We start from the raw sequence: 26,536 nt of genomic DNA on the forward strand, positions 1-26,536 counted from the left end.
TCCGCGTGTTTTTATATTTTTAGCAGCGCCGCGTTCCAAGGAGATTCGCAGCAATTATAACAATTGTGCAGAGAGTGATGGTGGCTGAGATAATGAAGAGTCGGGGTTGTTATTAAACGCGGCGGTGGTGGCGGCGGTGGCGGTGGTGGCGGTGGTGGTGGTGTAGTTATGGTGACGGCTGGGCAGGCGGGAGTGGTTAATTAGGGGTTGAGGTTGTGACAGGGGTAGGGGTAGTGATAGGGGTAGTGATAGGGGTAGTGGTAGGGGTGGCAATAGGGGTAGTGGTAGTGATAGGGGTAGTGATAGGGGTAGTGGGAGGGGTGGCGATAGGGGTAGTGATAGTGGTAGTGATAGTAGTAGTGATTCGGGTAGTGGTAGGGGTGGCGATAGGGGTAGTGGTAGTGATAGTAGTAGTGATTCGGGTAGTGGTAGGGGTGGCGATAGGGGTAGTGGTAGTGATAGTAGTAGTGATTCGGGTAGTGGTAGGGGTGGCGATAGGGGTAGTGGTATGGGTAGTGATAGGGGTAGTGATAGGGGTAGTGGTAGGGGTAGTGATAGTGGTAATGATAGTGGTACGGGTAGTCGTAGTGATAGGGGTAGTGATAGGGGTAGTGCTCAGGGTAGCGCTAGGGGTAGTGATAGGGGTAGTGGTAGGGGTAGCGATAGGGGTAGTGATAGGGGTAGCGATAGGGTTGCGCTAGGGGTAGGGTTGCTCTTGGCTGGGGGGCGGGTGGCCTGTGTGGGAATCGATGGGGCTTGTTCTAATGAAGGAGCGGATCTGTTGCTGGAGGGTACGTACAGCGCCATCAGCTGTGGGTCTAGCCGGCGTCGTGTCTACACGACGGCCTTGTCCCGAAACGAACCATGATGCGAATCGTGATGTAGGTCTGTGAAAACGCCCCCGGACGCGTACAGAAGGGATGACGAGCAGAGGTCGCAACCGGGTAACCGATACCCGTACCCTACCCGTACCCGGCCAGGTATCGAGTAGGGTACGGGTATCGGGTACCCGATTGCGACCTCTGGGATGAAGCCACGTTGCAGGCGCGGGTGGGTTGATTCTAGGAACTTGAATTGTGAGAAGAGACGAGACGTTGGGAAATGAGTGACAAACGGTGACTCACCAGTGACTCACGGCCTACCCGTACCCGGCCGCACCAGGGTCGCAAACTCTCCCACTCACTCACCCACCCACTCACCCACTCACTCACTCACCCACCCACCCACTCACCCACCCACTCACTCACCCACTCACTCACCCACCCACCCACTCACCCACCCACTCACTCACTCACTCACCCACCCACTCACCCACTCACTCACTCACCCACCCACCCACTCACCCACCCACTCACTCACCCACTCACTCACCCACCCACTCACCCACTCACTCACTCACCCACCCACCCACTCACCCACCCACTCACTCACCCACTCACTCACTCACCCACCCACCCACTCACCCACCCACTCACTCACTCACTCACCCACCCACTCACCCACTCACTCACTCACCCACCCACCCACTCACCCACCCACTCACTCACCCACTCACTCACCCACCCACCCACTCACCCACCCACTCACCCACTCACTCACTCACTCACCCACCCACTCACCCACTCACTCACTCACTCACCCACCCACCCACCCACTCACCCACCCACTCACTCACTCACCCACCCACCCACCCACTCACTCACTCACTCACCCACCCACCCACCCACCCACCCACTCACCCACCCACCCACCCACTCACCCACCCACCCACCCACTCACCCACCCACCCACCCACTCACTCACCCACCCACCCACTCACCCACCCACCCACTCACCCACTCACCCACCCACCCACTCACCCACTCACTCACTCACCCACCCACTCACCCACTCACTCACCCACCCACCCACCCACCCACCCACCCACCCACCCACCCACTCACTCACTCACCCACCCACTCACTCACCCACCGACCCACCCACTCACCCACCCACCCACCCACCCACTCACCCACCCACCCACCCACTCACCCACTCACCCACCCACCCACTCACTCACCCACCAACCAGAGGTCGCAAACGGGTTTTGATTCCTTACCCGTACCCGGCCGCACCAGGGTCGCAAACGGCTACCCGTACCCGGCCGGGTACGGGTAGAGTACAGGTACGGCCGGGTACGGGTACGGGTACCCGTTTGCGACCCTGGTGCGGCCGGGTACGGGTAAGGAATCAAAACCCGTTTGCGACCTCTGATGACGAATCATACGCCGGTGTCGTTTGAAATGTTAACTCTGTGTTTAAAACAAAGGCAACATCTCGGAAGCGCGTAGACTTTGTTGTTTTTTCATTTTTAATAAATGATCCTTGGCGGTTTCAGTGATAATTCGAGTTGCTAGAGAGTGTTTGAGTTGTTGACAGCCCGGGGAAGAAAAAAACACAAAGTTGATTCACCTGCAGGTGATTCCCGCTCACGGCCAACACCGGTGACGATTATCTGAACCGGTCCTGGGCCTCCCCTAGGTCGACTCAGCCTCAAATGACTACCTGGTGCGGTGTGTAAAACATCGCCACTGGGGAGACAAAGGCGGTCAGGCGTGGTGCTCGCCACCCACCCACCCCCTCGTGTGCCGTTCCGGCCTTCATAGGTGCTCGCTAACAACACTTGCCCCTGCAGTCTGTTAAGGCTATACGGGGGATCTTTGTCTTTTTCTTTGTAGGGCTCTAGGTGGTGGTGGTTCTGTAACTGTGGGTGGTGGTAGTGTGTTGGTTGTGGTGATGTTGTGGAGCTGTGGGTGCTAGTTATGTGGACCTGTAGGCGCTGGCGTTGTGTAGGCGGTGGTGGCGTCGTGGCGTGATAGGTGGTGGAGCTGTAGGGGGTGGTGGTGATGTTGGTGGTGGTGGTGGAGGTGCTGGTGGTGGTGTTGGTGGTGGTGGTGGTGTCGGTGGCGGTGTTGGTGGTATTGCTGGTGGTGGTGCTGGTGGTGGTGTTGGTGGCGGTGTTCGTGGTGGTGGCGGTGTCGGTAGCGGTGTTGGTGGTATTGCTGGTGGTGGTGGAGGTGCTGGTAGCGGTGTTGGTGGTGGTGGTGGTGGTGTCGCTAGCGGTGTTCGTGGTATTGCTGGTGGAGGTGCTGGTAGCGGTGTTGGTGGTGGTGGTGGTGTCGGTGGCGGTGTTGGTGGTATTGCTGGTGGTGGTGCTGGTGGTGGTGCTGGTGGTGGTGTTGGTGGTATTGCTGGTGGTGGTGGAGGTGTTGGTAGCGGTGTTGGTGGTGGTGGTGGAGGTGTTGGTAGCGGTGTTGGTGGTGGTGGTGGAGGTGTTGGTAGCGGTGTTGGTGGTGGTGGTGGAGGTGTTGGTAGCGGTGTTGGTGGTGGTGGTGGAGGTGTTGGTAGCGGTGTTGGTGGTGGAGGTGTTGGTAGCGGTGTTGGTGGTGGTGGTGTCGGTGGCGGTGTTGGTGGTATTGCTGGTGGTGGTGGAGGTGTTGGTAGCGGTGTTGGTGGTGGTGGTGGTGGTGGAGGTGCTGGTGGAGGTGCTGGTGGTGGTGTCGGTGGCGGTGTTGGTGGTATTGCTGGTGGTGGTGGAGGTGTTGGTGATGGTGATGGTGGTGGAGGTGTTGGTGATAGTGATGGTGCTGGTGATGGTGTTGGTGGTATTGCTGGTGGTGGAGGAGGTGCTGGTGATGGTGTTGGCGGTGGAGCTGTAAGCTGTAGGTCGTGTCGGCGGTGGCGGTAGTGGCGTTGCTGGCGGCGGTGTTGGTGGCAGTGTTGTGGTTGGTGGTGATGGTGTTGGTGGCGGAGCTGTAGGTGTTTGTTGGCTGTGGTGGTGGTGATGTTGGTGGCAGAGCTGTAGGTGTTTGTTGGCTGCGGTGTTGGCGATGGTGGTGGCGGTGGTGGTGGCGGCGGTGGTGGCGGCGGTGGTGGTGGCGGCGGTGGTGGCGGCGGTGGTGGTGGTGATGACAGATCTGTAGGTGTTTGTTGGCTGTGGTGTTGGCGATGGTGGTGGTGGTGGCGGCGGTGGCGGTGGTGTTGGTGGTAGATCTGTAGGTGTTTGTTGGCTGCGGTGTTGGCGCTGGTTCCTCACCCCCCGCGTTGCCCCCCTCCCCGCTCCAGGTTGACGAGCGCTCGCTGCTGCGCATCATGGAGATGGGCTTCAGCCGCGAGGAGTCGCGCGCGGCTCTCATGGACCACCACAACCGCCTGGAGGACGCCCTGAACGCTCTCCTGCTCGCCCCGGCGCCACCGCCGCTTGCCGAGATGGCGGTGGCACAACCGCCGACGCGAGCCGGTGAGCGGGAATCTCTTAAAAAAACACGTTTTTTAAATCCTTTATATTAAGTTCACTCACTCACTTGCTTGCTTGCGCGCTCACGACCGTGCAAATCTTTCGGTCGTTTTTTAACCCACTTCCCGTGATCCAATCGAGCTGACGTTTTGCACACAGACTCGTTGTGCGTGACAATTTTCGTGAAAATTTTTTTGCAAAATTTCCCACTTTTTAGGAAATGTTTTTTTTTATATTTAATTTAAGATACCAATGTGATACAAATGAAACTCTTACTCAAGAAAAACAGAAATGAATAATAAAATAAAACCGATAGCACGCATATAAAGGATTTATAGTGAAAAACTTTGTTTTTACGGGTAAATTTTTTTTAGTTTCTCTTCTCAGAAGTGTAAAATTTCCAAAATTTTACACTTTTTAGGAAAAAATAAATAATATTTAATTACCAATTGCTTAATGGTGGCAGGCAATCATCTGACCCATAGGTGGCAGCCATCTCAAGCCAGAGGACGAGAGGACTCTAGCCGCCACGCATATAAAGGATTTATAGTGAAAAACTTTGTTTTTACGGGTTAATTTTTTTTGTACCAGGCTGCGTTGTCAGAAGCAGGAACCCCGCAGAACAAAAACGATAGTTTCGATGTAAAGCTTCTTTCGTGACTGCAGGGATTCATCTTCTTGGTTCTTTCGGTAAAGTCACGTAGAAGGGAAGTAATAAAATAATGAAAATCAAACATAATAGAAAGTTTTATTATTTCCCTTCTACGTGACTTTACCGAAAGAACCAAGAAGATGAATCCCTGCAGTCACGAAAGAAGCTTTAAATCGAAATTCAATAGTTCAATTTGTAACGCGCGCAAATTTGCAGACGTAGCGGCCGCAACTCAGAGGCGCGGAGCCGAGCTCAGAGTCGCTCGAAAGCTCGTGGTTGTAGAGGTGAGTTTTGAAGTGTCTCTTGAAGGAGGCGATTGAGGTGACGCTGCGAATGTGCAGAGGGATGACGGCGTTCCAGACTGTTGTGGCTGCCACCGAGACGCGAAGACCATCCTGGATCTTGGTATCAAGAGGAGGTCGTGAGTCACGCTGCGCAGGCATCTACTCCAAATAGCCGACTGCTCCCTCCTCGTGGTGCCGTGACCCAGATCCTGTCCGGTCCACCAGACCACCTCGTATTCCACAGAACCAGTCCGGTCCGACAGATCTCTTGTGTTCTAAACGTAAATGTTTTTTCGGTAAAGTCACGTAGGTAAAAAAAAAGATTTATTTTCATTTACAAGTTTATTTATTTAGTTTAATTCATTATTATTATTATTATTTTATAATAAAAATAACATAAAAAAAATATTTATTTTCATTTATTATTATTTTATTTTTATTCTTTTTTTACCTACGTGACTTTACCGAAAAAACACTAAGAGTATGGACCCTTTGCAGTCACGAAAACTTCAAATCTAGAAATGTTTTCACTTCACCAGGCCAAGCCTCACTGAGCCTGCGTTTCTCTTCGTCGAAAGCGACACCTCCACCACCAAGTGAAGTCACTTGGACATTTAAAACGGCCAAACAATCCACGATAATTCGTCGTCAACGCACGGCCTCATACAAGAGCGTTGTGCGCGGTCCGAGCGTAGGAAAACGTTGACGGAGACTTGTGTTGCCTCCGAAACGTCGTGATTTTTGTTTTTATTTTATTTTATTTTCATTAATTTTGATGTTTTACCTACGTGACTTTACCGAAAAAACCTAAGAATTTGATGCCTTGCAGTCACGAAAGCTTCAAATCTAGAATTAGGAAAACGTTCCCCGCGAAATCGACGGGCAATTTGCTCGCGCTTGAGCCCCTCCCGATTATTCAAAGCGCGGGACAATTTTATTCATGGAGGCGATTAATATTTAATCAATAACGCGAATGCGAATGTAAGGTAGGTTTTAAAAGGCAATGGTTTAAATTATTAGCGTGAAAAATGTAGCCGTGGAAGATTAACTCCTGAGCCCCCCCCCCCCCCCCGTTGAAAGTAACTCTGAGCCGAGCGACTACATATTGAAACATGGGTTTTTGTAAATTATTCAAATGAATGGGATTTACAATGATTAAGAGTCAATTATTAACACGTCAACGGATGGAATTATTCAAGTTGCAGCATTTTTACGTACTCTATCGCAATTTAATTGTTAAGCGGAGGAAATTATAAAAACGTCGGTCATTTCCCAACAAAAAATTTACGTGAATCCAATAGCCGCGCCAAATACAAAGATCCCCCATGTAGCCTCCAATCGACTATTTGGGGGCAAAGTGCCCTTAGCGAGCACCGATTAACGCCAAGGACGGCAGCGCCACGCCTGGCTGCCTTGTGATCTCCAGTGGCGATGATTTTACACATCGCATCAGGTACTCATTTAAGGCTGAGTCGACCTAGGGGAGGTCCGGGACTGTTTCAGTTAATCCCCCCCCCCACCCCCGTGATGTTATCCGTGGCCTGGGAATTGGAGTGTGCTCGGATTTGCACGACTGCACATCAAAGACAAAGGTCCCCCGTATAGCCTCAAAAATGACTTTTGGGGCAAGTGCCATTAGCGAGTGGCACCTACGTAGGGCAGCACGGTTGGCTACGTACGGTGCGAAAGAAGTTCAACATACGTACACTCATACACGCGCACCAACACGCATGCACATCACACACACACGCACACACAAAGATCCCCCGTATAGCCTTTGCAGACTGTAGGGGCAAGTGCTGTTAGCGAGCACCTATGAAGGCCGGCACGGCACACGAGGGGGTGGGTGGCCAGCACCACGCCCGACCGCCTTTGTCTCCCCAGTGACGATGTTTACACAGCACACCAGGTATTCATTTAAGGCTGAGTCGACCTAGAGGAGGCCCAGGACCGGTTCAGATAATCGTCACCGGTGTTGGCCCGTGAGCGGGAATCGAACCCGGATCGCCGGGTTCATAGCGCAGCGCGCTAACCGCTGCACCACCGCTCCCCTCACCGCACAGACATACAAAAAAAGACAAAGATCCCCCGTGTAGCCTCAACACACTGTCGGGGCAAGCGCTGCTAGCGAGCATCGCCTACGAATGCCGGCACGGCACACGAGGGGGTGGGTGGCCAGCACCACGCCCGGCCACATTTGCCTGAGTTGACCTAAGAGAGGGGAGAGGCCCCAGGACCCGTTCACAAAATCGTCACCGCCGATGACCGCGAGCGGGAATCGAATTCGGGTCGCCGGTTTTCGTAGTGCAGCGTCAAACACACGCGTCAAACACACGCGTCAAACACACGCGTCAAACACACGCGTCAAACACACGCGCCAAACACACGCGTCAAACACGCGTCAAACACACGCGTCAAACACACGCGTCAAACACACGCGTCAAACACACGCGTCAAACACACGCGTCAAACACACGCGTCAAACACACGCGTCAAACACACGCGCCAAACACACGCGTCAAACACGCGTCAAACACACGCGTCAAACACACGCGTCAAACACACGCGCCAAACACACGCGTCAAACACACGCGTCAAACACACGCGTCAAACACACGCGTCAAACACACGCGTCAAACACACGCGTCAAACACACGCGTCAAACACACGCGTCAAACACACGCGCCAAACACGCGTCAAACACACGCGTCAAACACACGCGTCAAACACACGCGTCAAACACACGCGTCAAACACACGCGTCAAACACACGCGTCAAACACACGCGTCAAACACACGCGTCAAACACACGCGTCAAACACACGCGTCAAACACACGCGTCAAACACACGCGTCAAACACACGCGTCAAACACACGCGTCAAACACACGCGTCAAACACACGCGTCAAACACACGCGTCAAACACACGCGTCAAACACACGCGTCAAACACACGCGTCAAACACACGCGCCAAACACACGCGTCAAACACACGCGTCAAACACGCGCGTCAAACACGCGCGTCAAACACACGCGTCAAACACACGCGCCAAACACGCGCGTCAAATACGCGCGTCAAACACGCGCGTCAAACACACGCGTCAAACACACGCGCCAAACACACGCGCGCCAAACACACGCGTCAAACACACGCGTCAAACACACGCGTCAAACACACGCGTCAAACACACGCGTCAAACACACGCGCCAAACACACGCGTCAAACACACGCGTCAAACACACGCGTCAAACACACGCGTCAAACACACGCGTCAAACACACGCGTCAAACACACGCGTCAAACACACGCGTCAAACACACGCGTCAAACACACGCGTCAAACACACGCGTCAAACACACGCGTCAAACACACGCGCCAAACACACGCGTCAAACACACGCGTCAAACACACGCGTCAAACACACGCGTCAAACACACGCGCCAAACACGCGTCAAACACACGCGTCAAACACACGCGTCAAACACACGCGTCAAACACACGCGCCAAACACGCGTCAAACACACGCGTCAAACACACGCGTCAAACACACGCGTCAAACACACGCGTCAAACACACGCGCCAAACACGCGCGTCAAACACACGCGCCAAACACACGCGCCAAACACGCGTCAAACACACGCGTCAAACACGCGCGTCAAACACACGCGTCAAACACACGCGTCAAACACACGCGCCAAACACGCGCGTCAAACACACGCGCCAAACACGCGCGTCAAATACGCGCGCCAAACACACGCGCCAAACACACGCGCCAAACACACGCGTCAAACACACGCGTCAAACACACGCGTCAAACACACGCGCCAAACACACGCGCCAAACACACGCGTCAAACACACGCGTCAAACACACGCGTCAAACACACGCGTCAAACACACGCGCCAAACACACGCGCCAAACACACGCGTCAAACACACGCGCCAAACACACGCGCCAAACACACGCGCCAAACACACGCGTCAAACACACGCGTCAAACACACGCGTCAAACACACGCGCCAAACACACGCGCCAAACACACGCGTCAAACACACGCGTCAAACACACGCGCCAAACACACGCGCCAAACACACGCGCCAAACACACGCGTCAAACACACGCGTCAAACACACGCGTCAAACACACGCGCCAAACACACGCGCCAAACACACGCGCCAAACACACGCGTCAAACACACGCGTCAAACACACGCGTCAAACACACGCGTCAAACACACGCGTCAAACACACGCGCCAAACACACGCGTCAAACACACGCGCCAAACACACGCGTCAAACACACGCGCCAAACACACGCGTCAAACACACGCGCCAAACACACGCGTCAAACACACGCGTCAAACACACGCGCCAAACACACGCGTCAAATACGCGCGTCAAACACACGCGCCAAACACACGCGCCAAACACACGCGTCAAACACACGCGCCAAACACACGCGTCAAACACACGCGCCAAACACACGCGTCAAACACACGCGTCAAACACACGCGCCAAACACACGCGTCAAACACACGCGTCAAACACACGCGCCAAACACACGCGTCAAACACACGCGCCAAACACACGCGTCAAACACACGCGTCAAACACACGCGTCAAACACACGCGCCAAACACACGCGTCAAACACACGCGTCAAACACACGCGTCAAACACACGCGCCAAACACACGCGTCAAACACACGCGCCAAACACACGCGTCAAACACACGCGTCAAACACACGCGCCAAACACACGCGTCAAACACACGCGCCAAACACACGCGCCAAACACACGCGCCAAACACACGCGTCAAACACACGCGCCAAACACACGCGTCAAACACACGCGCCAAACACACGCGCCAAACACACGCGCCAAACACACGCGCCAAACACACGCGTCAAACACACGCGTCAAACACGCGCGTCAAACACACGCGCCAAACACGCGTCAAACACACGCGTCAAACACACGCGTCAAACACACGCGTCAAACACACGCGTCAAACACACGCGCCAAACACGCGCGTCAAACACACGCGCCAAACACACGCGCCAAACACGCGTCAAACACACGCGTCAAACACGCGCGTCAAACACACGCGTCAAACACACGCGTCAAACACACGCGCCAAACACGCGCGTCAAACACACGCGCCAAACACGCGCGTCAAATACGCGCGCCAAACACACGCGCCAAACACACGCGCCAAACACACGCGTCAAACACACGCGTCAAACACACGCGTCAAACACACGCGCCAAACACACGCGCCAAACACACGCGTCAAACACACGCGTCAAACACACGCGTCAAACACACGCGTCAAACACACGCGCCAAACACACGCGCCAAACACACGCGTCAAACACACGCGCCAAACACACGCGCCAAACACACGCGCCAAACACACGCGTCAAACACACGCGTCAAACACACGCGTCAAACACACGCGCCAAACACACGCGCCAAACACACGCGTCAAACACACGCGTCAAACACACGCGCCAAACACACGCGCCAAACACACGCGCCAAACACACGCGTCAAACACACGCGTCAAACACACGCGTCAAACACACGCGCCAAACACACGCGCCAAACACACGCGCCAAACACACGCGTCAAACACACGCGTCAAACACACGCGTCAAACACACGCGTCAAACACACGCGTCAAACACACGCGCCAAACACACGCGTCAAACACACGCGCCAAACACACGCGTCAAACACACGCGCCAAACACACGCGTCAAACACACGCGCCAAACACACGCGTCAAACACACGCGTCAAACACACGCGCCAAACACACGCGTCAAATACGCGCGTCAAACACACGCGCCAAACACACGCGCCAAACACACGCGTCAAACACACGCGCCAAACACACGCGTCAAACACACGCGCCAAACACACGCGTCAAACACACGCGTCAAACACACGCGCCAAACACACGCGCCAAACACACGCGTCAAACACACGCGTCAAACACACGCGCCAAACACACGCGTCAAACACACGCGCCAAACACACGCGTCAAACACACGCGTCAAACACACGCGTCAAACACACGCGCCAAACACACGCGTCAAACACACGCGTCAAACACACGCGTCAAACACACGCGCCAAACACACGCGTCAAACACACGCGCCAAACACACGCGTCAAACACACGCGTCAAACACACGCGCCAAACACACGCGTCAAACACACGCGCCAAACACACGCGCCAAACACACGCGCCAAACACACGCGTCAAACACACGCGCCAAACACACGCGTCAAACACACGCGCCAAACACACGCGCCAAACACACGCGCCAAACACACGCGCCAAACACACGCGTCAAACACGCGCGTCAAACACGCGCGTCAAACACACGCGTCAAACACACGCGTCAAACACACGCGCCAAACACGCGCGTCAAACACACGCGTCAAACACGCGCGTCAAACACACGCGCCAAACACGCGCGTCAAACACACGCGTCAAACACGCGCGTCAAACACGCGCGTCAAACACACGCGTCAAACACGCGCGCCAAACACGCGCGCCAAACACGCGCGTCAAACACACGCGTCAAACACACGCGTCAAACACACGCGTCAAACACGCGCGCCAAACACACGCGTCAAACACGCGCGTCAAATACACGCGTCAAATACACGCGCCAAACACACGCGTCAAACACACGCGCCAAACACACGCGTCAAACACACGCGCCAAACACACGCGCCAAACACACGCGCCAAACACACGCGCCAAACACACGCGCCAAACACACGCGTCAAACACACGCGCCAAACACACGCGCCAAACACACGCGCCAAACACACGCGTCAAACACACGCGTCAAACACACGCGTCAAACACACGCGCCAAACACACGCGCCAAACACACGCGCCAAACACACGCGTCAAACACGCGCGTCAAACACACGCGCCAAACACACGCGCCAAACACACGCGCCAAACACACGCGCCAAACACACGCGTCAAACACACGCGTCAAACACACGCGCCAAACACACGCGCCAAACACACGCGCCAAACACACGCGCCAAACACACGCGTCAAACACACGCGTCAAACACACGCGCCAAACACACGCGCCAAACACACGCGTCAAACACACGCGCCAAACACACGCGTCAAACACACGCGCCAAACACACGCGCCAAACACACGCGTCAAACACACGCGTCAAACACGCGCGTCAAACACGCGCGTCAAACACACGCGTCAAACACACGCGCCAAACACGCGCGTCAAACACACGCGTCAAACACACGCGCCAAACACACGCGTCAAACACGCGCGTCAAACACGCGCGTCAAACACACGCGTCAAACACACGCGTCAAACACACGCGCCAAACACACGCGTCAAACACGCGCGTCAAACACGCGCGTCAAACACACGCGTCAAACACACGCGTCAAACACACGCGCCAAATACGCGCGTCAAACACGCGCGCCAAACACGCGCGTCAAACACGCGCGTCAAACACACGCGCCAAACACACGCGCCAAACACACGCGTCAAACACACGCGTCAAACACACGCGCCAAACACACGCGTCAAACACACCCGTCAAACACGCGCGTCAAACACGCGCGCCAAACACACGCGCCAAACACACGCGCCAAACACACGCGTCAAACACACGCGTCAAACACACGCGTCAAACACACGCGTCAAACACACGCGTCAAACACACGCGTCAAACACACGCGTCAAACACACGCGTCAAACACACGCGTCAAACACACGCGTCAAACACACGCGTCAAACACACGCGTCAAACACACGCGCCAAACACACGCGTCAAACACACGCGTCAAACACACGCGTCAAACACACGCGTCAAACACACGCGCCAAACACGCGTCAAACACACGCGTCAAACACACGCGTCAAACACACGCGTCAAACACACGCGCCAAACACGCGTCAAACACACGCGTCAAACACACGCGTCAAACACACGCGCCAAACACACGCGTCAAACACACGCGTCAAACACACGCGTCAAACACACGCGTCAAACACACGCGTCAAACACACGCGTCAAACACGCGCGTCAAACACGCGCGTCAAACACACGCGCCAAACACACGCGTCAAACACACGCGTCAAACACACGCGCCAAATACGCGCGTCAAACACACGCGTCAAATACACGCGTCAAACGCACGCGTCAAACGCACGCGTCAAACACACGCGTCAAACACACGCGTCAAACACGCGCGTCAAACACGCGCGTCAAACACACGCGTCAAACACACGCGTCAAACACGCGCGTCAAACACGCGCGTCAAACACGCGCGTCAAACACACGCGCCAAACACACGCGTCAAACACGCGCGCCAAACACGCGCGTCAAACACGCGCGTCAAACACACGCGCCAAACACGCGCGTCAAACACACGCGCCAAACACACGCGTCAAACACACGCGTCAAACACGCGCGTCAAACACGCGCGTCAAACACACGCGCCAAACACGCGCGTCAAACACACGCGCCAAACACACGCGTCAAACACACGCGTCAAACACGCGCGTCAAACACACGCGCCAAACACACGCGTCAAACACACGCGTCAAACACGCGCGTCAAACACACGCGCCAAACACGCGCGTCAAACACGCGCGTCAAACACACGCGTCAAACACACGCGTCAAACACGCGCGTCAAACACGCGCGTCAAACACGCGCGTCAAACACACGCGCCAAACACACGCGTCAAACACACGCGTCAAACACACGCGTCAAACACACGCGTCAAACACACGCGTCAAACACACGCGTCAAACACACGCGTCAAACACGCGCGTCAAACACGCGCGTCAAACACACGCGTCAAACACACGCGCCAAACACACGCGTCAAACACACGCGTCAAACACACGCGTCAAACACACGCGCCAAACACACGCGTCAAACACACGCGTCAAACACACGCGTCAAACACGCGCGTCAAACACGCGCGTCAAACACACGCGTCAAACACGCGCGTCAAACACACGCGTCAAACACGCGCGTCAAACACACGCGTCAAACACACGCGTCAAACACGCGCGTCAAACACACGCGTCAAACACACGCGTCAAACACACGCGCCAAATACGCGCGTCAAACACACGCGTCAAACACACGCGTCAAACACGCGCGTCAAACACACGCGTCAAACACACGCGTCAAACACACGCGTCAAACACACGCGCCAAACACACGCGTCAAACACGCGCGTCAAACACGCGCGTCAAACACGCGCGTCAAACACACGCGTCAAACACACGCGTCAAACACGCGCGTCAAACACGCGCGTCAAACACACGCGTCAAACACACGCGTCAAACACACGCGTCAAACACACGCGTCAAACACACGCGTCAAACACGCGCGTCAAACACGCGCGTCAAACACACGCGTCAAACACGCGCGTCAAACACGCGCGTCAAACACGCGCGCCAAACACGCGCGTCAAACACACGCGTCAAACACACGCGTCAAACACACGCGTCAAACACACGCGTCAAACACACGCGTCAAACACGCGCGTCAAACACGCGCGTCAAACACGCGCGTCAAACACGCGCGTCAAACACGCGCGTCAAACACGCGCGTCAAACACGCGCGCCAAATACGCGCGTCAAACACACGCGCCAAACACACGCGTCAAACACACGCGTCAAACACACGCGTCAAACACACGCGTCAAACACGCGCGTCAAACACACGCGTCAAACACGCGCGTCAAACACGCGCGCCAAATACGCGCGTCAAACAGACGCGCCAAACACATGCGCCAAACACACGCGTCAAACACACGCGTCAAACACGCGCGTCAAACACGCGCGTCAAACACACGCGTCAAACACACGCGCCAAATACGCGCGTCAAACACACGCGCCAAACACACGCGCCAAACACACGCGCCAAACACACGCGTCAAACACACGCGTCAAACACGCGCGTCAAACACACGCGTCAAACACACGCGCCAAATACGCGCGTCAAACACACGCGCCAAACACACGCGCCAAACACACGCGTCAAACACACGCGCCAAACACACGCGTCAAACACACGCGCCAAATACGCGCGTCAAACACACGCGCCAAACACACGCGTCAAACACACGCGTCAAACACACGCGTCAAACACACGCGCCAAATACGCGCGTCAAACACACGCGTCAAACACACGCGCCAAACACACGCGTCAAACACACGCGCCAAATACGCGCGTCAAACACACGCGCCAAACACACGCGCCAAACACACGCGCCAAACACACGCGTCAAACACGCGTCAAACACACGCGTCAAACACACGCGTCAAACACACGCGCAGGCGCGCACGCACGCACACGTACGTACGCGCGCTGCCAATAAAAATCCGGCGCTTAAATAATGACCGGCAGCATGACGCTCTCGCCGGCCGACCGGCTCGGGGAGACGACGCCGATCCCCGGCGCTCCCCGGCGCCCGTGCGATCGATGGCGTTAGCGCCTTGCGTCGGGCGGGATACATCGCTCACGCCCCCCCCCCCCCTCGGCGCCATCGAATCAACCGCCGGTGCCCGGAGACGTTGCGCGGCTGAGTTGTTCCGCACAATGTAACTGACGGTTCTGCGCGTAATTTTTTTGTTATTTGACCAGGTTGAGGGGCATCCCCCCCCCCACATTGAGCCGCTTCTGCGTAGCTCTTTTTCACAGAAGCGACACAGGCTGTCGCCGATGGTGGCTCGGCGAAGCGGCGGCTTTCCGTCGTCGTGGCGTGGAAATTCACAGCAGGCAGAGACTCTTAAGCGCGTGCCGTCGATTCGAAATGTGTGGAGGGGAAAATAACGGGGAGAGAGAGAGAGACGCGCAAACTCCAAATATACAGCAGCAGGCATCGTCAGGGTTGGTATCGAACCCACGACCTCCTGTATACCAGGCGAGGTAGTTAACATCTCCTAGCCACCGTGATGATGATGAGAGAGAGAGATACACGCAAACTCCAAATAAACAGCAGGCATCGTCAGGGTTGGGATCGAACCCACGACCTCCTGCGTAGCGGGCGAGGTAGTCAACATCTCCTAGCAACCGTGGCGTGTTGACTCAGCAGGCGATCGGTCACATCCGTGATTCGTGGCGCGGGGTCGGAGGTCGATGAGATTGGCTCGAACCGTCCAGCAGCAAGAGCTTTTACCATCGTTTTTTTTTTGTAACCGGCGGGCGAGGGCTCAAAGAGACCAGTGTAGGGGTCTCCTTGGCAAGAGTGACCTTGAGGGCTGAGTGACCTTTGGAGCCTGGATGACCTTTGGGCCTGGGTGACCTTGGGGGCTGGGTGACCTTTGGAGCCTGGGTGAACTTTGGGCCTGGGTGACCTTTGGGCATGGGTGACCTTTGGGCCTGATTGACCTTTGGGCCTGGGTGACCTTTGGAGCCTGGGTGACCTTGGTGGCTGAGTGACCTTTGGGCCTGGGTGACATTTGAGCCTGGGTGACCTTTGGGCCTGGGTAACCTTGGGGGCTGAGTGACCTTTGGAGCTGGGTGACCTTTGGGCCTGGATGACCTTTGAGCCTGGGTGACCTTTGGGCCTGGGTGACCTTGGGGGCTGAGTGACCTTTGGAGCTGGGTGACCTTTGGGCCTGATTGACCTTTGGGCCTGGGTGACCTTTGGAGCCTGGGTGACCTTGGTGGCTGAGTGACCTTTGGGCCTGCGTGACCTTTGGGCCTGGGTGACCTTGGGGGCTGAGTGACCTTTGGAGCTGGGTGACCTTTGGGCCTGGATGACCTTTGAGCCTGGGTGACCTTTGGGCCTGTGTGACCTTTGGAGCCTGGGTGACCTTTGGAGCCTGGGTGACCTTGAGGGCTGAGTGACCTTTGGAGCCTGGGTGACCTTTGTGGCTCGAGTCCCGCAGGAGGGGGCGATGATTGCTGCTGTTGTACAATACAACATTCGCGGCAAATTGGGGGACCTACTTTGTCAAACGATGCCGGGTTGATCTTTTACGTCCGCCGTGTATTTATTCAGCGGGTGCTTTCGCACGTGACTGGCATGCAGTCAGATATGCAAGGGAAAATTAACGTCTTTCCGACAGTGCTGTTCTCCACCTGAGGACGGCTGCTTGCGTTGTGGCTTCTACGTGACTTTGCCGAAAGAACCAAGAAGATGAATCCCTGCAGTCACGAAAGAAGCTTTAAATCGAAATTCAATAGTTCAATTTGTAACGCGCGCAAATTTGCAGACGTAGCGGCCGCATCTCAGAGGCGCGGAGCCGAGCTCAGAGTCGCTCGAAAGCTCGTGGTTGTAGAGGTGAGTTTTGAAGTGTCTCTTGAAGGAGGCGATTGGGGTGACGCTGCGAATGTGCAGAGGGATGACGGCGTTCCAGACTGTTGTGGCTGCCACCGAGACGCGAAGACCATCCTGGATCTTGGTATCAAGAGGAGGTCGTGAGTCACGCTGCGCAAGGCATCTGCCGTGTGCTGAGCTGCAAGTTGTCAGTAGTGAAGAAAGCTACGGCGGGCAGGCGGACGTGAAGACATTGTGGCAGAGGCAGGCGGTCTTGTACGTGACTCTACTGGCGATGGGTAGCCAGTCGAGACGGGGATGAGTGTGGTCAATGACGACGCTTCGTGCGGGTGCCTGCCATGAGAATGTGGAATTTCCACGGCCGTTTCGAAAAGGGGCTGTCGCACTTGCCCCGAAAACCCACCCTCCCCCCCCCCCCATAGCTGATTAGGCTGTTGGGGCACCTTGAATTGTGTTGATGATCAGTAGTATTATTGACAAGCAAGCCTCTGATTAATCACGCCGTAACCCGTGGGCTCTCTATTAAAGCGGCTGGCTTCCCGTCGGGGGTTTAATAACGTGAGCGTTTGCACATTTCGGCCCCTTTCTGAAGTTGCAAATTGATATTGACGACCCGGCCCCGCCTTGTTTATCTGCGCGGTCCACTCTGGTTATCCGCTGCGGCCCTCGGAGCCCCGTTTGACATTAATCCGCACGTTAGCGCCGTGGTGTAGAAGGTGGCGGGCGGGTGGTTGGGTGGGTGGGGTGTGGGCGGTGGGGCGTGCGGTGTGTGGGGGGTGTGTGGAGTGTGTGTGGGGTTTGTGGGGGGTGGGTGGGGTGTGTGTGGAGTGTGTGTTGGGGGTGTGTGGGGTGTGTGGGGTGTGTGTGTGGTGTGTGGAGTGTGTGTGGGGTTTGTGGGGGGTGGGTGGGGTGTGTGTGGAGGGTGTGTTGGGGGTGTGTGGGGTGTGTGAGGTGTGTGGGGGGTGTGTGGGGGGTGTGTGGGGGGTGTGTGGGGGGTGTGTGGGGGGTGTGTGGGGGGTGTGTGGGGGGTGTGTGTGGTGTGTGTGTGTGTGTGGTGTGTGTGTGTGTGGTGTGTGTGTGTGTGGTGTGTGTGTGTGTGGTTGTGTGGTGTGTGGTGTGTGTGTGTGGTGTGTGTGTGGTTTGTGGGCTATGCACGAACCGCGATAACCACACAGCGGCCCCCGTCTGGGCTTTCCCACAGCACCGCAACTCCGTGTGGCGCTCACCACAAAATGAGATATTGACCGCCGCCGGCGCTACTCCCGTGCCGTGTCGCGAGTGGGTCTGCCTCGTTACCCTGCGATCGCGCCCCGGAGTGCCGCCCCCCCTCACCCAGCCCCCCCCCCTACTCCCAGCCCCCCCCCCCCAGCCCCCCCCCACCCCCTCCCCCCTCGTGCCGTGCTTCTGTGCTCCCCGAGGGTCGGAGACTTTGTTCAAAAGCCTAAAATCCAGCAGTGGAGAGGTCGTGGCCGTTTATGATTGTTAACGATCGTGCGCTCATTCCATCGGGCGCTGATGCCTTAATACGATGTATTACTTGCGTGCGTCTACAGTGATCCCTCGTTTATCGCGGTTAATGGGGACCGGAACCCCGTCGCGATGGGTGAAAATCCGCGAATTAGGATTATTGGCCCCCCTAGGAATCTCCGTATATGTGTGTGTGGGTACCATAATGTTTAAAATATGTATATTTATACTTATATATATATATTTTACTTAAATCTATTTAATTATAAAACCTTAATATTATACATTCACTCTCTCTCTCTCTCATACGATACGTATCATGGTGTTCTACACTCACCAATGACAGTAGTATCTTGAGACTTGACTCCAGTAATGACGACGACGACGATGACGATGACAATGACGACGATGACAGACCTTTGCAGTTCGATGAATGTGATGATGGATGATGATAATGATGGTGTTACTGCACAGGTATAATGAGGCCTTTAAATCAGTTTGAAAAATCCGCGATGCACCGAAGCCGCGAAACTTGAACCGCGAAGTGGCGAGGGATTACTGTATATACTTTATTTTTATCATACAATAAAATACACCAAAGATTTCCCCGTATAGCCTTCAACAGACTGTGTTGGGGCCTCGCTACTTTGTTCGAAATTGAAGATGTACCCGCGACGGAATCGTTACCTGCTGTGATGTGCACTCACTGATGATGTACTGATGACGTACACACACTGATCTAAGCGAGTGCGGCGGTGTGTGTCCGTGAGCCCCGCGCTTGATCTGTGTCTGTAACACAGCCGCCCCGTCCCGTCAGTCCGACCCACCGACGCGTCATTCCGCTGTGCCAGGCGTTGACACCGGGGCAGTCGGCACTGGAGGGTCGTTAAGAGAAGTCCTCCTCTGGCTGGCTGAGTTGCGGTGTGTGTGTGCGGTGTGTGTCCGTGAGCTCCGCGCTTGATCTGTCTCTGTAACAGAGCTGTCCCGTTCATCAGTCTGACCGACTGACGCGTCATTCCGCTGTGCCAGGCGTTGACACCGGGGCAGTCGGCACTGGAGGGTCGTTAAGAGAAGTCCTCCTCTGGCTGGCTGAGTTGCGGTGTGTGTGTGTGGTGTGTCCGTGAGCCCCGCGTATTGATCTGTCTCTGTAACACAGCTGTCCCGTTCATCAGTCCGACCGACTGACGCGTCATTCCGCTGTGCCAGGCGTTGACACCGGGGCAGTCGGCACTAGAGGGTCGTTAAGAGAAATCCTCCTCCTCTGGCTGGCTGAGTTGCGGTGCGTGTGTGTGGTGTGTCCGTGAGCCCCGCGTATTGATCTGTCTCTGTAACACAGCTGTCCCGTTCATCAGTCCGACCGACTGACGCGTCATTCCACTGTGCCAGGCGTTGGCACCGAGGCAGTCGGCACTAGACGGTCGTTAAGAGAAGTCCTCCTCCTCTGGCTGGCTGAGTTGCGGTGTGTGTGTGCGGTGTGTGTCCGTGAGCTCCGCGCTTGATCTGTCTCTGTAACACAGCTGTCCCGTTCATCAGTCCGACCGACTGACGCGTCATTCCGCTGTGCCAGGCGTTGACACCGGGGCAGTCGGCACTAGAGGGTCGTTAAGAGAAGTCCTCCTCCTCCTCGGGCTGGCTGAGTTGCGGTGCTCATCACCAATTGTTTTAACGATCGCCCGTTAGAGGGTTTTTTTTTGTAAATATATTTTTTTTAATTGGAGAACAATGAGAAGCCGTGGCACCAGAATTAACGAGCGCACCGCTGCCGCTCCCCTCCCTGCTGCTGCTGATGCTGTTGTTACTGCTGCTACTGCTGCTACTACTACTGCTGCTACTACTGCTGCTGCTACAGCTGCTGCTGCTACTGCTGCTGCTACTGCTGCTGCTACTGCTGCTGCTACTGCTGCTGCTACTACTGCTATTGCTGCAACTACTGCTGCTGCTACTGCTGCTGCTACTGCTGCTGCTACTGCTGCTGCTACTACTGCTATTGCTGCAACTACTGCTGCTGCTACTGCTGCTGCTGTTGTTACTGCTGCTGCTACTGCTGCTACTACTACTGCTGCTACTGCTGCGCCCTGTGCAGGCAAGCTGTTCTGAGAACAGGAGCGCTCTGCATGTTGGCGAGGAATCGTGGCCGAGTCATTAGAAGGCAGACTGCCTCTCGCTCGGCGGAGCCCATTAGCGTCCTGATGGCGAGCAGTTGATGACTGTTTTATTATTGTTTATTATTCCTCTTCACTTCTCAACCCACCCCCCTCCCCCCGATGCGTGAGTCTATTGGTCTCTGTGTGAGTCTATTGGTCTTTGTGTGAGTCTGTGGGTCACTGTGTGAGTCTATGGGTCTCTGTGTGAGTCTATGGGTCTCTGTGTGAGTCTATGGGTCTCTGTGTGAGTCTACGGGTCTCTGTGTGAGTCTATGGGTCTCTGTGTGAGTCTATGGGTCTTTGTGTGAGTCTACAGGTCTCTGTGTCAGTCTGTGGGTCTCTGTGTGAGTCTATGGGTCTCTGTGTGAGTCTATGGGTCTCTGTGTGAGTCTATTGGTCTCTGTGTGAGTCTGTGGGTCACTGTGTGAGTCTATGGGTCTCTGTGTGAGTCTATGGGTCTCTGTGTGAGTCTATGGGTCTCTGTGTGAGTCTACGGGTCTCTGTGTGAGTCTATGGGTCTCTGTGTGAGTCTATGGGTCTTTGTGTGAGTCTACAGGTCTCTGTGTCAGTCTGTGGGTCTCTGTGGCAGTCTATGGGTCTCTGTGTGAGTCTATGGGTCTCTGTGTGAGTCTATTGGTCTCTGTGTGAGTCTGTGGGTCACTGTGTGAGTCTATGGGTCTCTGTGTGAGTCTATGGGTCTCTGTGTGAGTCTATGGGTCTCTGTGTGAGTCTACGGGTCTCTGTGTGAGTCTATGGGTCTCTGTGTGAGTCTATGGGTCTTTGTGTGAGTCTACAGGTCTCTGTGTCAGTCTGTGGGTCTCTGTGTGAGTCTATGGGTCTCTGTGTGAGTCTATGGGTCTCTGTGTGAGTCTATGGGTCTCTGTGTGAGTCTATGGGTCTCTGTGTGAGTCTACAGGTCTCTGTGTGAGTCTATGGGTCTCTGTGTTGAGTCTGCGGGTCTCTGTGTAAGTCTACGGGTCTCTGTGTGAGTCTATGGGTCTTTGTGTGAGTCTACGGGTCTCTGTGTGAGTCTACGGGTCTCGGTGTGAGTCTATGTGTCTCTATGTGAGTCTACGGGTCTCTGTTAGTCTACGGGTCTCTGTGCGAGTCTACGGGTCTCTGTGTGAGTCTATGTGTCTCTATGCGAGTCTATGGGTCTCTGTGTGAGTCTCTGGCTCTCTGTGTGAGTCTATGGGTCTCTGCGTGTGTCTATGGGCCTCTGTGTGAGTCGATGGGTCTCTGTGCGAGTCTACGGGTCTCTGCGCGAGTCTACGGGTCTCTATGCGAGTCTACGGGTCTCTGTGTGAGTCTACGGGTTTCTATGCGAGTCTACGGGTCTCTACGCGAGTCTTCGGCGATGAAGACGCGGACGACGATGCAACGGCGAAGCTTTAAACGTTCTGAGCATAGCTGGGGCTCCGCTCACTTTTCCGCTGAATGAGAAATGCCCAAGAAACTTTGAAAGCAGCTGGGAAGGCTCTCTAGCTAGCTCGCTCGCTCGCTGAGCCGAGCGTTATTTATGTGTTTACCACCCCCACCAGCCAGCTCGGCATCCTGTCGCCGGTTTTTAAATCCTTTATATTAAGTTCACTTGCTTGCGTGCTTGCGTGCTTGCGTCCTTGCTTGCTTGCTTACGACCGTGCAAATCTTTCGGTCGTTTTTTTAACCCACTTCCCGTGATCCAATCGAGCTGACATTTTGCACACAGACTCGTTGTGCGTGACAATTAATTTTCGTGAAAAATTTTTCCAAAAATTTTACACTTTTTAGGGAAAAAAATTTAAATATTTAATTTCCAATTGCTTAATGGTGGCAGGCAATCATCTGACCCATAGGTGGCAGCCATCTCAAGCCAGAGGACGAGAGGACTTTAGCCGCCACGCATATAAAGGATTTATAGTGAAAAACTTTGTTTTTACGGGTTAAATTTTTTACCACACCGCGTTGCGTCTTCACGTGCGATTCCGCGCCATCCGTGGGGAGCGGTGGGTGTAGTGGTTAGCGCCGAGCCGCGCTACGAACCCGGCGACCCGAGTTCGATTCCCGCTCGCGGCCGACACCCGCTGACGATTATCTGGGCCTCCTTTAGGTTGACTCGGCCTAAAATCAGTTCCCGGGTGCGGTGTGTAAAACATCGCCACTGGGGAGACAAAGGCGGCCGGGCGTGGGTGCTGGTCACCCAACACCTCGTGTGCCGTGCCGGCCTTCGTAGGAGCTCGCTAACAGCACTTGCCCCTACAGTCTGTTAAGGCTATAGGGGGGATCTTTGTCTGTGTCTGTGACGCACACCGGCATGACGTCACGCGAGATTGGACTGAGGTGATAACGTCACGAGACGCAGAAGACTACGGGGAGAGAGAGAGACACGCAGACTCCAAATATACAGCAGCAGGCGTCAGGGTCAGGATCGAACCCACGACCTCCTGTGTACCAGGCGAGGTAGTTAACATCTCACTATCACGGCGCCTCTTCCCATGTGACGTCCAATGGCCTCCTTCTCTTCTGCTTCTAAAAATCCGTTTGTTTCTTGGTGTACACAAAGATGTTAACTACCTCGCCTGGTATACAGGAGGTCGTGGGTTCGATCCTGACCCTGACGCTGCTGTATATTTGGAGTTTGCGTGTCTCTCTCTCTCATCATCATCATCACAGTGGCTAGGAGATGTTAACTACCTCGCCTGGTGTGCAGGAGGTCGTGGGTTCAATCCTGACCCTGACACCTGCTGTATATTTGGAGTTTGCGTGTCTCTCTCTCTCACTCTCATCATCATCATCACATCTCCCAGCCACCGGTAAAAGTTTTGGTTGGATGGATGGTGGTGGGTTGGCTCTGAAAGTTTGCGTGTTAACGCAGCGTGAGGGGGGGGGGGGGCTGTCTTTGTGTGCTCGCAGACCGTGGGGGGTTCGGCGGACGACCACGAGGTCGCGGCCGAGGTCGCCGCGAGGCGACGGGCGACGACGACGCGCCGGGAGCGGCGGGCGGGGGGCGGCCCTCGGCTCCCAGCACGCTCTTCGACTTCCTCAACCCCAAGATGGAGGCCCTGTCCTTGGACGGTGAGTGAGCGGGGCGAGTGAGTGAGTGAGCGGGGCGAGTGAGAGAGGGAGAGAGCGGGTGAGCGGGTGAGAGAGTGAGTGAGCGGGTGAGAGAGTGAGTGAAAGAGGGAGAGGGTGGGTGACAGAGTGAGTGAGCGGGTGAGAGAGTGAGTGAGCGGGCGAGAGAGTGAGTGAGAGGGTGGGTGACAGAGTGAGTGAGCGGGTGAGAGAGTGAGTGAGCGGGTGAGAGAGTGAGTGAAAGAGGGAGAGGGTGGGTGACAGAGTGAGTGAGCGGGTGAGAGAGTGAGTGAGCGGGCGAGAGAGTGAGTGAGAGGGTGAGAGAGTGAGTGAGCGGGCGAGTGAGAGAGGGAGAGGGTGGGTGACAGAGTGAGTGAGCGGGTGAGAGAGTGAGTGAGCGGGCGGGAGAGTGAGTGAGCGGGTGAGAGAGTGAGTGAGCGGGCTAGTGAGAGAGGGAGAGGGTGGGTGACAGAGTGAGTGAGCGGGTGAGAGAGTGAGTGAGCGGGCGAGTGAGAGAGGGAGACGGTGGGTGACAGAGTGAGTGAGCGGGTGAGAGAGTGAGTGAGCGGGCGAGTGAGAGAGGGAGAGGGTGGGTGACAGAGTGAGTGAGCGGGTGACAGAGTGAGTGATCGGGTGAGAGGGTGAGTGAGCGGGTGAGAGAGTGAGTGAGCGGGTGAGAGAGTGAGTGAGCGGGCGAGTGAGAGAGGGAGAGGGTGGGTGACAGAGTGAGTGAGCGGGTGACAGAGTGAGTGAGCGGGTGAGAGAGTGAGTGAGAGGGTGGGTGAGAGAGTGAGTGAGCGGGTGAGAGAGTGAGTGAGCGGGCGAGAGAGTGAGTGAGAGGGCGGGTGAGCGGGTGAGAGAGTGAGTGAGCGGGTGAGAGAGTGAGTGAGAGAGTGAGTGAGCGAGTGAGAGGGTGAGAGGGTGAGAGGGTGAGAGAGTGAGTGAGAGAGTGAGAGGGTGAAAGAGTGAGTGAGAGAGTCAGTGAGAGAGTGAGTGAGCGGGGCGAGTGAGAGAGTGAGAGGGTGCGTGAGCGGGTGAGAGAGTGAGTGAGCGGGTGAGAGAGTGAGTGAGAGAGTGAGTGAGCGAGTGAGAGGGTGAGAGAGTGAGTGAGAGAGTTAGAGGGTGAAAGAGTGAGTGAGCGGGGCGAGTGAGAGAGTGAGTGAGCGGAGCGGGTGAGAGAGTGAGTGAGAGAGTGAGTGAGCGAGTGAGAGGGTGAGAGAGTGAGTGAGAGAGTCAGTGAGAGAGTGAGTGAGCGGGGCGAGTGAGAGAGTGAGAGGGTGCGTGAGCGGGTGAGCGTGCGGGTGGGTGAGAGAGTGAGTGAGCGGGTGGGTGGGGTAAGTGAGAGAGCGAGTGAGCGTGCGAGCGGGTGGGTGGGTGGGGTGAGTGAGAGAGTGAGTGAGCGGGTGAGAGAGTGAGTGGGCGAGTGAGAGAGTCAGTGAGAGAGTGAGTGAGCGGGTGAGAGAGTGAGTGAGCGAGTGAGAGAGCGAGTTGGGCGAGTGAGAGGGTGAGTGAGCGGGTGGGTGGGGCGAGTGAGAGGGTGAGTGAGCGGGTGGGTGGGGCGAGTGAGAGAGCGAGGGAGCGAGTGAGTGGGTGACTGAGTGAGTGGGTGACTGAGTGAGTGAGTAAGTGGGTGAGAAGGTGAGTGAGTGGGTGAGTGAGAGAATGAGCAAGTGGTTGAGTGAGTGAGTGAGTGAATGGGTGAGCAGGTGAGTGAGTGGGTGAGTGAGAGAGTGAGTTGGGCGAGTGAGAGGGTGAGTGAGCGGGTGGGTGGGGCGAGTGAGAGGGTGAGTGAGCGGGTGGGTGGGGCGAGTGAGAGAGCGAGGGAGCGAGTAAGTGGGTGACTGAGTGAGTGGGTGACTGAGTGAGTGAGTAAGTGGGTGAGAAGGTGAGTGAGTGGGTGAGTGAGAGAATGAGCAAGTGGTTGAGTGAGTGAGTGAGTGAATGGGTGAGCAGGTGAGTGAGTGGGTGAGTGAGAGAGTGAGCAAGTGGGTGAGTGAGTGAGTAAGTGGGTGAGCAGTTGAGTGAGTGGGTGAGTGAGAGAGTGAGCAAGTGGGTGAGTGAGTGAGTGAGTGAGTGAGTGAATGGGTGAGCAGGTGAGTGAGTGGGTGAGTGAGAGAGTGAGCAAGTGGGTGAGTGAGTGAGTAAGTGGGTGAGCAGTTGAGTGAGTGGGTGAGTGAGAGAGTGAGCAAGTGGGTGAGTGAGTGAGTGAGTGAGTGAATGGGTGAGCAGGTGAGTGAGTGGGTGAGTGAGAGAGTGAGCAAGTGGGTGAGTGAGTGAGTGAGTGAGTGAGTGAGTGAGTGGTGGTGAGCAGTTGAGTGAGTGGGTGAGTGAGAGAGTGAGCAAGT

At 55.7% G+C, this 26,536-nt stretch overlaps 1 protein-coding gene across 1 annotated transcript in view; it reads left to right on the forward strand.

Annotated features, from left to right (window-relative positions):
* Positions 1 to 26,536, forward strand: part of LOC144950934 (tudor domain-containing protein 3-like) — a 261,619-nt gene that overhangs the window by 209,580 nt on the left and 25,503 nt on the right. The window contains exons 9-10 of the mRNA XM_078881115.1: positions 4,105 to 4,279; positions 24,033 to 24,194. Of these exons, the coding sequence (XP_078737241.1) occupies positions 4,105 to 4,279; positions 24,033 to 24,194 (337 nt within the window). The remainder of the gene's footprint in view (positions 1 to 4,104; positions 4,280 to 24,032; positions 24,195 to 26,536) is intronic.

This window comes from Lampetra fluviatilis, chromosome 60 (assembly GCF_964198595.1).
Source record: "Lampetra fluviatilis chromosome 60, kcLamFluv1.1, whole genome shotgun sequence".
Classification (NCBI taxonomy): Eukaryota; Metazoa; Chordata; class Hyperoartia; order Petromyzontiformes; family Petromyzontidae; genus Lampetra; species Lampetra fluviatilis.